At 39.5% G+C, this 15429-nt stretch overlaps 2 protein-coding genes across 9 annotated transcripts in view; both read left to right on the forward strand.

Annotated features, from left to right (window-relative positions):
- The first annotated feature begins 881 nt into the window (after positions 1-881).
- On the forward strand, positions 882-13062 carry dab2 (DAB adaptor protein 2). 5 transcript variants are annotated; one of them, XM_050053365.1, is made up of 15 exons: positions 882-1121; positions 4720-4993; positions 5105-5244; positions 5454-5552; positions 5644-5775; positions 6882-6965; positions 7259-7285; positions 7363-7404; positions 7513-7575; positions 9261-9884; positions 11377-11506; positions 11616-12218; positions 12325-12470; positions 12562-12654; positions 12747-13062. In XM_050053365.1, exons 2-14 carry the CDS (start codon positions 4852-4854, stop codon positions 12634-12636), a joined length of 2307 nt encoding a protein of 768 aa, XP_049909322.1. In that variant the 5' UTR covers positions 882-1121; positions 4720-4851; the 3' UTR covers positions 12637-12654; positions 12747-13062. The 5 variants fall into 5 exon arrangements, with proteins under 5 accessions (XP_049909322.1, XP_049909324.1, XP_049909325.1 ...); XM_050053366.1 differs by lacking the exon at positions 882-1121 and adding an exon at positions 2731-2859; XM_050053367.1 differs by lacking the exon at positions 7259-7285.
- A 1189-nt stretch (positions 13063-14251) lies between these two features.
- Positions 14252-15429, forward strand: part of zgc:162472 (uncharacterized protein LOC553495 homolog) — an 18231-nt gene continuing 17053 nt past the window's right edge. For all 4 annotated transcript variants that reach the window (XM_050053360.1, XM_050053361.1, XM_050053363.1 and 1 more), the window contains exon 1: positions 14252-14376. The gene's annotated coding sequence lies outside the window, so the exon portion shown is untranslated. The remainder of the gene's footprint in view (positions 14377-15429) is intronic.

Here is a 15429-nt window from a genome sequence, read left to right on the forward strand (position 1 = left end):
TAGAAGGGGTCCCAAAATAGACCCCTGGGGGACCCCACAGAGGAGTGGAGCACAGGAGGAAGAAGCATCTCCAAGCACCACAGAGAATGACCTATCAGACAGTTAAGAAATGAACCAATCCAGGGCCACATCACTGATACCAACATAATGTTTCAGACGGCTGATCAAGACACCATGATCCACTGTGTCAAAGGCTGAGCTGAAGTCAAGGAGAATTAAAATGGAGTGCTGGCCTGAGGTAACTGGAGACCTTGACCAAAGCAGTCTTGGTGCTGTGTAATGAGCGGAAGCCAGACTGAAATTATTCAAAGATTTGATTAGTGTTCTTAAAGGAAATCAATTGTGTGGAGACAATTTTCTCTAAAATCTTTGATAAAAATGGTAGCTTGGAGATAGGTCTAAAATTGCTTAAAACAGTGGGATCAAGAGAGGGCTTCTTTAAAAGGGGGTAAACAGTGGCATGTTTAAAACAGGGAGGGAATACACCTGAAGAAAGGGAACAGTCAATAATGACTAAAATAAAGATGTTATAAAGCTGGCTGGGAGGAAATTTGGAGCAGCAACCCCTTTCACACTACACAGTCATTTAATCTCTCATTATAAAAACACCATATTTCTTGTTGCCTCTTTAAATTGGTCATTTCATATCATTTTTTGTCATTAGACCATTTTGTCTTGATGAAACTTAATGTTTAAAAACGTGAAACAATCTGAAGTGTGGATGAAAACAGGCCTGCATTGTTTAATAGTGTGTTGTATTAAAAAAAAATCTAATGAAATCAGATCTATTTTCTTATGACACACCACTTTTCATGACCCACTTACTGTGAAGGCTATATGACCAATCTTCCACGTAAAAAAGACCGCCCCTCTTTCACTTTAAGTCTGCAGTGAGTTAGGTCTGTCTGTCAGTCGGCGAAGGGTTAAACTGGGAGTTTGCAGCAGTCTCTCCTTTCTGTCCACGACATTTAGCGGAAAACATCTGACTCCTGCTCGTTTTCCGAGAGCTGTGTTTTGGGTTCTACTCATTTTTTTGCGCCGGAGCCGCGGAGGCATCACGGGAACAAAAGTCACCGTTTCGACAGCGGGGTTTCAACATCTCACTACGCGCTTTCAAACAGGTAGGTCCCCAGTGTTGTCAACATTTTCCATCCGTGCATTCATTAGGGATCCAGCAAAGCGTCACAGGTAGACGTTTTAAAGTAGCTACAAAAATGTTAGTATATGAATTCGCCTGTAAAAGCAACACTAAGAAGTAGTCGTAGGTTTGTGAGAGTTAGAACAAACCTAAAATCAATTGGTTTTCCCTTAACTGTGATTTTCCCTCACATCCCTGTGGGAGGTAAAACTTCATTCCATGTTTTTATTCCTACTCATTTCCTTTTCTGACTCAGCTGTTGGGATAAAAAACTTTTCTCCCTCTAATAAGCCCTTTCCCCAGAACATTCTCTTCTGTCTGCAACCCTGTCAACAAACATCTTTTTCATCTTCACACAATATATGCTGTTCACTTTGTTTTTAAGTTGCATCTCCCATCCACATACCTACTTATCTTTTTCCTAGTTTTACTGTGAAACTATTCTCATTTAGTGGCTATGAAAGTGTTTGCATGGCCTTTGTGTTCACAGTGGGCCTGTGGTATTTCACCATCTCATTCACTTGCAGACTGACTCATTCCTTGATTTCCTCCAGATGTGCAGTAGTTTACGTTTCCTGACGGCCCAGGATTGTGACATTTCTGCCCTTTTGCTGCAGTTATTCTGCTGACAAATATGAATTTAAACTTCAGTGTCGTGACACTGGCAGATGTAAAGCTACACGTTATTTTCATCATCTGGCAGGAGGGACAATACTCTCTGAGTTAGTTGTTAAAATGTAATCCTTTAACTCAAATCTGCAATGAATTGCTGACATTTAACCCTCTTTATTAACCTGTCCTCCAGCTAGTGGGACTCTGACACCACTGGAGTTACTGGACAAGTGCAATCATGTGTCACACTTGTGTAAATGGAGCATCAACAAGTGTTTAGATGTATGTCTTGTTTTTCCTTGCACAGCAAGAAAACAGTCTCTGTGCAGTTGCAGGAATTTAAATGTCACCATGGGGAACCAAACATACAGGCGCTAACTTACTTACCCTGCTTGTACTTCGAAACTGATACTGGTGTATAGAATGAAGTTTTTATTGTTTTACAACTGCACAGTAGCTCCTGTGATGCAACTCTGGTTTAAAAAGCAATACATATAATTTCTTGAAAAAGAAAACACACTCAGTTGCAGATCCAGCTTTGATTTTTGAATAGTTGTTCCTTCACAGATTCTCTGTCAGTCCCAAGCACATTCAGATGTGATTCGTGGAGAGTTGGCACAAACCTGGAGCGCACTCAATGACCTGATAGTTCCCATCTGTTATCTCATCCTGTATGGCTCTCATTTCCTTTATGAATCAAACAAATTACTTGCCTGATTAACTTCATCATAAACAGCACCTCTGGACTGGACTGTGGATTTCTATATTTTAACTGTATTTAGGCGAAAACACTGATTTGCATGATCACACACAGGTGCATTGGTGTGTACTCCTTTTGAGAGATCATTTTAAGCCTGAATCCACATCATCAGTATATTAAGTGTAGCTTTTATAGACCTTGCTGGGTAAATGATCATTCCAAAATGCTTCAATTTCCGTTTGTAGTTGCTTAGCTGGGCATCACGAGATCTTTTGCTTTGCTAGCGCAAGATTAACCTCAGGTAATTGCTCAACCTTTGCCCACTTCCAACCTTTGGTCCGTCCTACAGCACTCACAGCCTCTCTGCACTGGTGTAGTGTCAGTGTAGCCTCTGGAGCTGGTCCTAAAGGTATGTATGTCCCACACAGAGCCATGTTTGAGTTGGTTGAATTCCATGGTTTGCGAAGAGCAGGAGTTGTTTATGGCTTATTTTGCCTGGCTGAATGAGTGTTGTGATTGTTTGATTTATTAAATGATGATTTTAAAAAAAAGTTTTCTTGCATCTGACATAGTTGAGGAGATGTCGGTGAATCTCAGCTGCTGTGGTGCCTGCTACAATCCACGGTGATGTTTTTGACTCATGTGCCTTGTGTTTCCTGCACACTCAGTGCAGACCTCTTGAGGAGGACTTTGGCAGACACATTGATGATGATGTTAATGTCAATGTGCAGATACATTTGACCCGCATGTTGCTTGTGAGACACAGTTAGCACAGCTCACTGATTTTAACAGGATTTTTATGGGCTGACAAATCACATGATGTTGCAGGATGATTACAACATGTGTTTTGTCCATCTGTGCAGTTATAGTGGTACCTAGTTAATAGTTTTTAAAGGGTGACTATATATTTTTTAACCTGGACTCCATTTTCCATGCTTTTGTATCAAAGTGAGGGGAACAACAATTTTTGAAATTGGTCCAGTACTAAGTGAGAGTGATAGAGCCAGCAGCAGCAAACAGGTTGTAATCTTGGAGCATTTACGCATTGTCAGTTTATATCCACCAAAAGTGCTTGTTTTTGCCACTGACAGAGATTATTTCTTTAAGTGTCAACAACATTATGGAAAGGATTCCTGCAGAGAAAAAAGCTTTTGCTAAGAGTAAGATCCTTTTTTGTTTAACCAGAAACATCCCAGAAATAACTACTAGAAACCCACCAGACTCCATTTACATAAACAGTAATTTTAGCATGTATACAGCCAGCATATTTTTATTATTTATTTTTTATTTCATTTAACCAGGTGAATTAATTGTTTATTTTGACCAAACCAGAGCTGGTGATTGTTGGAACAGTGGAAAGACAATCCAAGATGTTTTTTGTATTTGTATTTTGTTTCTGTCAACTTTAGATGAAGCGTGTTTTATGATGATGAAATTACTGCTTATTTAAAAGGAGTTTGGTGGGTTTGACGACAGTGATTTCGGTGCTGTTTCGGGTAAATCAAAAAGGTTCTTACTCTTTAACTAAAAGGTCATTCTTTTTAGAGATCCTTTCCATGTTGTCAGACACTTATGATAACAATCTGAGCCTGTTAGTGGCAAAAACAAGCACTTTTAGTGGCTGTAAATTGATGGTGCACAATTGCCAAGTAACTTACACTGCAGCCTTTTTTGTCAGCTGTCAGCTGCAGTGCTCTTGCTCAGTACTGGATACATTTCAAAAAAAATTGTTTCCATTCGTGACTCAGACATGAAAATATGGAAAAATAGGGTCCAGGTTGAAAAATACCTCAGTTGCTTCTTAATAAGTTTGATTGCTAGAGAACAATGTATTTGTAAAGAGGTGAGTGTGTGTAGGACCCTCTTTATCTTTACGATAATTTTCTCCTTTACAGGGCTGATCAACTGACACAGCATGTGTAAAGCAGGGTTAAAGTGTGTGTTTTTTTCTGTGTTCTTGTCCTTACGAGACCATGATGTTTTATGGGTCATATGTCTTGCTATGCCTTTCTGTCTGTCTTGAGGGTGTTTCTGTGGTTGTAAATGTTTACTGTGGATTGTTAACATATTTAATTGTTTATGATGTGCAAAAAGTCTTTTCAGCAGCTACATACAAAACCTTTTTAGCAGCAGCAAAGTATTTTAATTGTATCCATTTACAGTGTAATATTTTGTTTGCAGTTTCACTAAGAAAGAATGTGCATTAACCTCAAATCGCCTTCTCCTTTTTTGTCTCTCGCCACACGCACTTTACTTTTTTCTGCTGCAGGCAAATAACAAGAAAAGCATGTGTGGGTGTTAGGAGTCATCTGTTCAGTTGACCTCGCTGCCCTCTGAACACGGAGCTGCCGCCTGCTTTACCACCGACTGTCCACTTGTCCATTGAGGCTCACTCCACACCATGTCTGCAGAAGTGGAGAACAGCGCGCCTGTCCCTGCTGATCCCAGCATTGCATCCCCATCGACAACCTCAACTAATGACCCCTCCGCCTCACCCACAACGGCCACATCCAAGGTCCCATTTAAAAAAGAGAAGAAGAAAGGTGAGAAATGGAAGACGCAATGACATAATTATGATCAAGCAGTGATTAAGACATCAGACTGACTAGTCTGAGCTGGTAGAGATCATTGTTTTCTTGTGTTCTTTTTTACAGTCCCAGAGAAGACAGATGAGTACTTGCTGGGCAGATTTCAAGGGGATGGTGTGAGGTACAAGGCCAAGCTGATTGGCATCGATGATGTCTCAGAGGCCAGAGGGGATAAGATGTGCCAGGACTCCATGATGAAACTTAAGGTGCAGCATGGGACCTTGGACTGTGCCCTGCTATCTTTTATAATACATTAAAATTATTAAGTGGATGGCATTTTAAAGCTGGTATCTGACACACATTTGTTGCTGTTACAGGTCATCTGCAACACTGCAGAGAGCGACAGTGTACACAAATTGTATTAGTTTTAAATAACAAGTCATGTTAACAGAATGTACCATGCATTTGACACCAGGGTATGGCAGTAGCTGCTCGGTCCCAAGGCAAACACAAACAGAGGATCTGGGTCAACATTTCCATGTCGGGCATCAAGATCATTGATGAGAAATCGGGAGTGAGTTCTGACATTTCCTTCCATTACACGTATAATGCTGCAAAGTTCAATAGATTTTTTTGCTAATAAAACCTTCGTCCTTATAACTCAGGTGATTGAGCACGAACATGTGGTGAATAAGATCTCCTTCATCGCCAGAGATGTAACAGACAACAGGGCATTTGGATATGTGTGCGGAGCGGAAGGGCAGCATCAGTTTTTCGCCATAAAGACCGCACAACAGGTAAGGGCTCATTTGTATAAGAAAAAAGATTAGTTCATTTCAAATGTTGTAACCATAGACTGTACATCAACCACTGCTTTGTGGACCCCTCTTTTGAAGCCCTGAGTTTGGCCCTTTGAGCATCACCATTTGGGTTTTTTGGAGCCAGAAGTAGCCATGTTTGGATGACAATCCCAACACTAGCAGCTAGATTAGTTAGCATGGTGCATTTAGAGCTATAGTTAACTGTGATAATGCCAATTCTAATGCTAATTTTCACTAGCAAACATTTGTACAACAACATTTGTTTCCCAAGAGGGTTTTTTAGTACAATCAAAAGCTGAACAAGACTTTTTTAGGGGACAAAAACATTATAATTAACTTTCTTTAACTAAAAGCACTAACTAAAAACATGGTAATTTAAAACAAACTAAAAACATGTATACTGTAAAATTAGGCGTTTTAACATTGACGTCTGTGAGGATTGACTCACTTTTGGAGCCACCCTCAAGTGTCCATTTGAGGAACTGCAGTTTTTGGTACGTCTGCGTTGGCTTCATTTTTCATACCTGGAGGTTGCTGCTTGGTTGTAACCGTCACTGCCCTGATATTCTACTCATGTTGACTCGGATACATCCACTAGATTACACTAGAGGGCAGAGTCAACAGTTTCTGACAATAACAAATAAGGTGACGGTGGAGGAGGTCGTAATAATGCATCTTTTACTGGGGGCAGCTTTGTAGACAGTAGTCGTCTTAGGTCTATAAATACATCATAACATGTGGATGGATTTCTTCCTGGTATTTTATCAGTTCGTTCTGTTATGCAATTTCTGTCATGTCTCACTTGAACTATGCTTGGCTGCCCCCATGATTTTCGGTGATACTGCTCCATTTCATCCATATGTGTAAGCATTTAGAAAACGTGCACAAATATGGACAATGTGAACACAGTAGGGATGGAAGGCTCAGTCTGTGTCTGTAACTAAAGTCTGGCAAAAATGAGCCTTTAACACACACATAGAAACAGACACACACTACAGGTGTACACTACATAAACAACAAAAACTGCATCAACAACAGAGACAAATGGGCAACAATGACAATGTCTTTCTTTCACCATACAGGCAGAGCCCCTGGTCATCGATCTGAAAGATCTTTTCCAAGTCATCTTTAACATGAGGAAGAAAGAGGCAGAGAGCTCACAGAAGGTAACAGGTTCAGAGGCAGCTGACTTAAAACTGGAAAAAGATTTTTTTTTTTTTTTTTCAAAAGCTGGGACAGTGAGAACATTTTCTTTCTGAAAGAAAAGCATTTGGTGTGGTCATGTGGGAGGGTTGACAAGGTACACACTGTACGTACCTCCTGAATGTCAACACTGCCTCTCTGTGTTCTTTCAATGAATCACATCCTGAGACATTCCATTAAAATGATGTGAATGACATGTGCCTCAGTGAATTAAGAAAATAAGTATAGTCATTAACAGCCTACCTCCTGTTTACAGGGTGAAAATGGCAGCACTGTAGTTGAGGTAAGCACTACAGAGTGCTTGTTTTCTTCAAATAGATTCTCTGACTCCTCCCTTAACCTTCTACTTTTTCTTTTCAGAATGGAAGTGATGCCTTGCAAGGTGAAGCAAAAACCGCTCAAGTAAATATTTCTTCTCTTTTGTGCTTACAGCTTAACATTGATATCATACCATTGATTTATAGTAACTGGATAAAAACAGTATGTTTCTGTTTCTTTTTTGAATTCCAGCCAGTGGAGCAACATGACCTTTTTGGAGACATAACGACCCCTCCAGACATCCAGGCTCCAAATGTAAGCGTGGTGCCATAAAGTATTCCCTTTGTCTGGGCAACATAGTGGTATTACAGTCAATCAATGAGGTCTAGTTGGCTATTTGCAGTGTTATACATATACTTTTAAAATACATTATAGTTGGCAGTAGAAAACTTATCCAATATTTTTCTCCGTTGTAAGATTTTTTTTTGAAAAGCAAAAAAAACACCAAAGCTAGCTACATGGCCTCTGAATATGTTGTGGAAAAGTCTGGTCTCTGTGGTCAGCCCAGGCTCCGCAAATGGCAACAAAAACACTGTGGTCCAGGCTGCACCAACCAGCCAGCGCGAGACCAGCGAAAGCAAGCACACACACATGAACGCGGTGCCCATGTCTCACGGTCTCGCACAAGCGCACTCATGTGAACGCGGTGCCCAGAGAGGCAGTTAGAGCTACAGGCTACAATGAAGCTAAAAGGCGAGCTAGCTCCGTTGTGTTTGATAACATTGTTGAACGTAAACAGAAGTGAAGTGTTTTTGTTGCCATTTGCGGAGCCTGGGCTGCCCACAGAGACCGGACTTTTTCACAGCATATTCAGAGGACATGTAGGTAGCGGATCGTGAGGAGATGTTTGCTGTATGTAACGAAAACTTTTCAAGCTTAGGAAGACTTAGAGAACCTTTAATATGGATGCATTCATTGCAATATAGCTTGCTACATGCTGCCTTTTGCGAAACATAGATCTGATTTAGAAACAAATGGCTCCACTGAGTAAAGTCAGCACCTCCCAGATCATTCCATGCATTTGAACTCAATTCTGAAAAGGCCATCATTTTTATGTTTACTTAATGGTGGAGTGAATTACATTTTTCTTTTTTTTTCCTTTTTTAAATAAATTGTAGATTTTAGATTTCAAAAGGACCTTTTGAGAATTGAGTTTATGCTTCTTGTATACCAATCTCATTGTTGTTCATCAAACCTTTAAAGCTGCTGCAAGTAGAGTGTAAAGAGATGTTTTGTTTTTTGTTTGCTTTGGCGACACCTGGAGTCAGACACTGGCAGTGTTTTACATCACTGATCCCAGGCCAGTTCACTAGCTTGGTTTCAGGCCAGTGAGCTAGTGCTGACTTCAGCACATTTCTGTACCTTGCTGTTGTCCAAGACAAGGAAGAATTTAGTAACGACTACAATTTTCAAGTTGGAAGATGGACTCTAGACCAGAGGTGTCAAACTCATTTTAGATCATGGGGCACATACAGCTCAAGTTGATCTCAAGTGGGCCAGGCCATTAAAACATTTGCATTATGACTTATAAAAAAACAACACCTCCAAATACATTTTCACTGTCTTTTAGTCAAAAGAAGCACAAGTGTTCATCCATTTACAAACAGATGAAAAGCCTGGAATTTTTAAAGGAAAAAAAAATGCAATTTCAACATCATGCCTCAGTTTTTCCACATTAAGTCAGTGTGCTACTCACTGTCATTACATGGTGGGCCAGTTCTGGCCTTTGTTTGGCACCCCTGCTCTAGACTTTGCCTTACCGTGAAATTTGTTTTGACTGATATTTTGAGGTAAATATTCTACAGATAGCAGCTTTAAGTTGTCTCTTCTCACCATATGATTCATTTGTCATTTTGTTAACAAGTGTTTTTCTCTTTCTGCAGAACTGATTCATAAATCTTTTTTTCTCTCTCTCCCACTGTCCCTCTCATGTTAACCAGGACTCTAATGATATTCTCTTGCTGGACTTTTCTGCTGAAGTCGACAGCAATCAGAATTGCATAAAGGGAAACTCCTTTGTAACTTCCTGTGCCCCTGACCGTAGGGCATGTCCCCAGACAGAGAATCCCTTTTCCTCAACATTTGGCTACTTTCCAACCCCAGACAGTGACCCTTTCAGAGATGACCCCCTTTCTAAATCACCCACTTGGTCGGAACCTGATTATTCACAGATCTCCCTCACTGCCACTAATCGCCTAAACAACGCCACTGGCAACACTTGTACAACAATTATTAACGGTGGTTTGAATGGAGACTCTGAACACCTCAGTCAGCAGATAAATGGGTTGTCCAGTAAGAACATGATCCTCGCTCTCAGTAATGGACAGTGGCCACTAGGGGGCAAAATAACTCAGGGCAACACAATTACCATGATGGACGGAAATGAATCCGGAACAGTTCTCTCAACCAAAAACCCATTTTTTGACTCTTCTTTGAAAACTGCCCCCGTCCCTAATGGTGTAACTGATCACCCACAATCCTCAGTGTCTCATAGCAAGGATTCAGTTGTCATAAGCCCGCCTCCGCAGAGCTCTAAGGCTGGACGAGGTCGAAGGAGCGCAAAGGTGAAAATCCATAGCTAGATGAATCATCGCAGAGTTGCATGTGTGGTACCTAAAAATGGGTGTTATGCACATTTCCCAGAGTATAATTAGTTTGCTAACTTCTCCCTTTCTGAGCGTTTGGGTTATGCATTGGTGTCTGACAGGATCTGCTGGAGGCTGCATTTAGTTAAGATAAGATATATGGCCTGTAATTTACTTCAGTTAAGAGCTTGTTGTTGGAATCTGCTCTGTCTTTGTGCATGCACTGGTGGTCACCTGCTTCTCTAACTGGCTTGAAGAAAATGACACTTTGACTGTGTGCCTTCACAATCGACTGTACCTTTTGTCATCTCTGCTCTAAATCTGTTTTCTAACATTCATGCTTCAGTGATAAAAGCACTGGTAAGTGGCATAGCATGCATATGTTGAATGTTCAGGTAATACTGTAGTATTTATTTCTGACTACATAATTATTGTAAATAATTTATTAAAGGTTGGTTTAATATTATTTTTTAAGTGCTGCATAGTTTATGGCAAGTGTTTTTAACTTTCAGTTAGTAGGGCTGACTAGCAGCAATTTTGTTCTCACTAGTGGAAAAGTAATAACTCTTTCAGATATTAGCAATTGAATTTCCCATTTGTACAACATAAACCATTTTGAATATGTGGGCATCATGTTATTGAAGTACCACAAAGCCATTGATTTACTTTTAAATTAGTTTATTGATTTCAGATATGTAGCCCAAATTAGCATAATTATTGTAGATATATGTATGTACATCTTTAATATCGCTACAGTTTTGACTAGTGGAAATAGATTTTTGATATCAAAAATTCTATTCTGGCTAGTTTTAAAATGAATTGCCAATATCTCAAATATAGTTGTTACTAGATATATATTCCAATAGTTACAGCTGTATTTCAAATACCTAAAATGCAATTCTAGATATCTGACAGTTCCATTAATTATTACAAGTATCAATTCCAAACTGACATGTCAACAATTTAATTTTGAATACTCAGAATTTAATTTTACATAGCTAGAATTTCATTTATTGATATCTGTAAGAACAATTGTAGATATGTACAATAAAGTGTTGTTATCGAGATTTTGTACTTTTGACTATTGAGAATTAAGATCTAAAATTCAATTATAGATATCTGTAACTGAATTTGAATAAAAGTCAACGGTTGACTCGTTGTAAATAACTTATACATATCTACAGTGAGCATTTCTATTAGTAAGAAACTAATTGCTGATATCAAGAATTAACATTTTCACTAATAAATTAATTGCAGATATTTTTAAGTTACATTATAGGTATGTTGCCTTGGAATTCTCACCAGTCAGTTCTTACAGAAATTGTTAATATTTACTATTGCTATTACTGCTACTGATGGAATGTTAAAAGGGCTTGCCATAATGAGTTATATATAAAATTATGTCAATAAGGTGCAACAGCACTTCTACATTTTTTATATATATAATATTTTTGTTTTATCCTCTGAATAGTCCACAGCAAGTGACCTGTTTGGAGCAGACCTCTTTGCTGCTCCCAGTCAATCTGAAGGCTCATCTGCATCAGCGGGCCTTTTCAACAGTACACCTGCCACCTCCACTCCCTCCTCCATAGCTGCTCTGGGTAATACACACGACAGGAACTTTGTGTTTTATCCACATGTAACAATACTGTTTTGGATTTACATTTCATTCCCTTTAAAATCTTCATATTCCTTTTTCTTTATATTCAGGGAATCTTCAATTAGGTCCCCCAGCTACCACAGGCATCCCTGCTGCAGGCATGTGGGGAGCCTCAGTCACCGCACCCTCCATGTTCACCATCCCAGGTGGGGCCGCTCCAGGCCCTATGATAACCTACCCACAGCCATCTGCCTTTGGTGGCCTACCCATACCACCCACAGCCTGGAGCCAGCAGATGCCACCTCATTTCAGTCCTGCGCCCTTATCCCCACCACATCTCAACTGGGCCCATCCTCCACAAGCTTCTCCAGGTTGGGGTCAGCCCAACATGACCAATCCTTTCCAGTCTGGCCCGTCGCGCCCCCCTCCTAGGCCACCTGCTAAGGAGGCCCCAAAGGTAGAGAACAGTGCCTTCACAGCTTTGGACCCCCTTGGAGATAAAGAGAAGAAGATTGGAAAGGACATGTTCAAGGACTTCCAGATTGCCAAACCGCCAGCCATCCCAGCGAGGAAAGGGGAGCTAGTGTCCAACTCTGCTCCAGCTCCCAGCAGCAACGAAGCTGGAAAATTCGATCAGTACTTTAACAGTAAAGTGGGCCTTCCTCAGGATATGGCAGATCACGATGACTTTGATATCAACCAAATTACAGCAGGTGTTAATACTAAGCCAATCAAAATTGTGCAAGTTGAAGTGTATGTGACTGTGAGATTTGTCACTAATTGTGTCCTCTGTTGCCTGTTTGGATGTTCCCAAACCAGCTCCTGCTCCAGCTGCAGCCCCAGCCCCGAGCTTTAACCCTGGCCTCCTTGATGCCGCCTTCTCTTCTGCACCTGTTGCAAACAATTCAGCCCAGGGACCCAATCAGGACATGTTTGATCAAGCATTTGGGGCCCCTGTAGCCATGGTACAGAGATTCACACAGACATATATTTACACCATATCTAGCATCACAGTATTAATTTGTAATCTTGGCATTTTTTTCGTAAATCTTACAGCAGACTGCTGCTGTCGGTCAGACTTCAGCTTCAACAGCTGCTTTTGGAGGTCCTTTTGGGAATCCCTTCGCTTGACCATGACTTTGTCCATAAGTAAGTATGTGTTTATGTCTGTTTATTCCTTAACTGACTTCATCCACACAGGATGAACACTATTTTTTTCTCTCTTCTTTCTGCCCTCACAGTTGAAATGGAGAAAATGGAGATCTTGACATGAAAAAACATCTTTGGGACAAACTGCTACAATGTGCGCAAGACAATCCAGATGATGAACTTTTCCAACTCTTGTCCCTGACCCACCCGTCTTTTACACCTCCACCTCTGATGTTGTTTTTTCTATCCAATCAGTAGTTCCCCTTATTTCTAAAGACCACTGATCTAAGAAGTAAATGTTATGTCCTGATCTGCTGAAGGAAGAAATGTGGTGTGTGTGAGAGAAGGCACGTCCAAAGAGGATGCTGTCTGTGTTAAAGAAATAAAATAATACAATCATAATGATGCAAGATGTTGTCAAGTCCATTCATTCATTCTTCACACTAAGTTAATTAAATGTTTAAAATCCACTGGAGGTTTGACAGTTGAACAGATAATAGATGTTTCTGCTAAATGTAATATATATGATGAATGACTTAAGTTCCTTCCATATCATCAAACAGTACATGAAAAAAAGATTCTTAGTTGTCACAGAATGGAGTGTATAAATAAAAAAAACAAATTCAAAGAACAAGAACAAATTCAGAACTTTAGGCTGGGGAAACATGCTCTCATATAGGCTACAAGTCATGCAGTCTAAATTGTACTTAAGTATAAGTATTAAAATTTTATCAGCAAGGATAAGGATGCTATCAGCTCTGCAACCTCGGCGATTGATGCCACTAAATCCTGCATAGTAGACCTTTAAACTCATCATCTATTTTGAATGAACAATTTTAATCCACAAAGCAACTATCTGTATGGAAATGGAATTTATAGAGTAAATAGAACAATATCTACATTAACTCAAAATTCCAGGTATTTAATAGTAGCCTACTTGAGTAATTTGCACTCACTTACATTGCACCACTGGTCATTTTATACAATCCCACACAAAATACACAGGAGAGGATGTTTAAAAACAGAAATTAAAGTCCTTGCATTGATGCATACATGGAAAAAAAATCAGGCCTTACTAGCTTTAATAAACAAAATAATAATTATTAGATGTGTCAACAGTTGTGCAAAGTAAGTAAACCTGTTTACTCAAGTACTGTACTGACATAGCCTACAATATTGAGGATTGTGTAGGTATTTTAATACTTGAGTACTTCCATTTTTTTTAATCCCCTTTAAACTCTTACTCCACTACAGTGATATCTGACTTTAGTGTATGTTCTTTGACAAAGAACATTTTAACAGTAACAAAGCCTATATCAAGTAATCACAATTAGCTCCGCCTTGACCAACTACAACATCAAAATCCTGGTTATATGTAGATTTATTACTAGTTCAGCATTTTATTGTTTTAATGAGTTTCCTTATAGATACGCATTTACTTTTGACTGAGTGTTTTTAGTTTGGTGTATGGTTCATTTCACAAGAATAATCATCGAAAGCTCACGTTCCTTGAGGAAGGTGCTTGCCTATAGACTGCCTGATCTTGCCTCATCCGCCTCTTTGCAGCGACGTGACTACATTTCCCACAACCCCTTTCACTTACGAAAATATCGCGTCATGTAAAACATGGCGGATTAGTGTGTGCATGGGTTTTGCTATTTGCCACCCGTCGTCGATAAATGAACGCTTATTTCTCCCAGAAAACGACATATTCTTGAACAGGTACGTTGTTACAAGATAAATAACATCTGTGGACGTAATTTAAAAAAATGTGACTGTCTCAGCTTCTTAAAATTAGCAACAGGACGGTACATGTCAGTAAGAGACACATACTAAAAGTGTTTTCATACTAGTTTTAACCCAGCTTCATTCACTTTTCGAACTGTTTTGTCCATCACTGACACGTTTGCTTACATCTAGAATTCATTATTTAGGTGTGTTAATGTGTGTTAGCTTATTAAACCTCTGGCGGTATTTCTTAACGGTCAGACTTAACGGCTTCTCCCCTGTCAACATTACCAGTTCTGTCAGCTGAACGTATTTAGCTGAGCTTTGCAAAACAGCAAACTGCATTAAAAAAAGCAATATTTACTAGTGCTACAGCAATAAGTAATGTTTCACTGCACTGCTAAGGTGAAGTACTATGTTGCTAACGATACAGTAACAGTATCAACAGTACTCTTACTGAAACAGAGTCTGCGGCTATCAGTTCCTGGAGATCACACAAATGGCAGCCCAAAAATGTGCACATTCATGCAGAAGGCAATACTTCATATGATAAATGTAAATCTAGGTGATATAACCAATAAATCATACATTCATACAAAGCAAAATAATGATTGTAACCGTACTTGTGGACATCGGTTTACGTTTTGTATTGTGTTTTCACTATAAAGTGTGCTTTTCACCGAACCATATATATTTCACAGTAATCCCCTCAAAGTAAATAATCTAAAATACAGTAAACTACAGCTATAGTCATCTGTCAGAAAGGTTGAACCTGGCTCCACTGTGATGCCTGAAAGCCCAACATTCTGCTGCTGTTGTTCCTGTTTTTAAAGGTGGAGATCCTTCCCTTACATTTAACTATAGGCCAATCAGTATTTTACCCATTGTATCAAAAATATTTGAAAAATTGGTTGCAAAGCAAATTACTCACCACCTCAATAATAGTTCTTTTACACTGCATCCAATGCAATTTAGGTTTAGGACAAACCACTCTACAGAAACTGCCACATGCTACTTTGTTGAAAAAATCAAGTCATTAATGGACCG

Source organism: Epinephelus moara, chromosome 9 (assembly GCF_006386435.1).
Source record: "Epinephelus moara isolate mb chromosome 9, YSFRI_EMoa_1.0, whole genome shotgun sequence".
Taxonomy (NCBI): Eukaryota; Metazoa; Chordata; class Actinopteri; order Perciformes; family Serranidae; genus Epinephelus; species Epinephelus moara.

Bases quoted from the DNA above. Each gene is read 5' to 3' on its own strand.
- dab2 (XM_050053365.1), top strand. From the start codon at position 4,852: ATGTCTGCAGAAGTGGAGAACAGCGCGCCTGTCCCTGCTGATCCCAGC. The intron at 6,966-7,258 runs GTAACAGGTTCA...TCCTGTTTACAG, and splicing joins AGGCAGAGAGCTCACAGAAG to GGTGAAAATGGCAGCACTGT. The intron at 11,507-11,615 runs GTAATACACACG...CTTTATATTCAG, and splicing joins CTCCTCCATAGCTGCTCTGG to GGAATCTTCAATTAGGTCCC.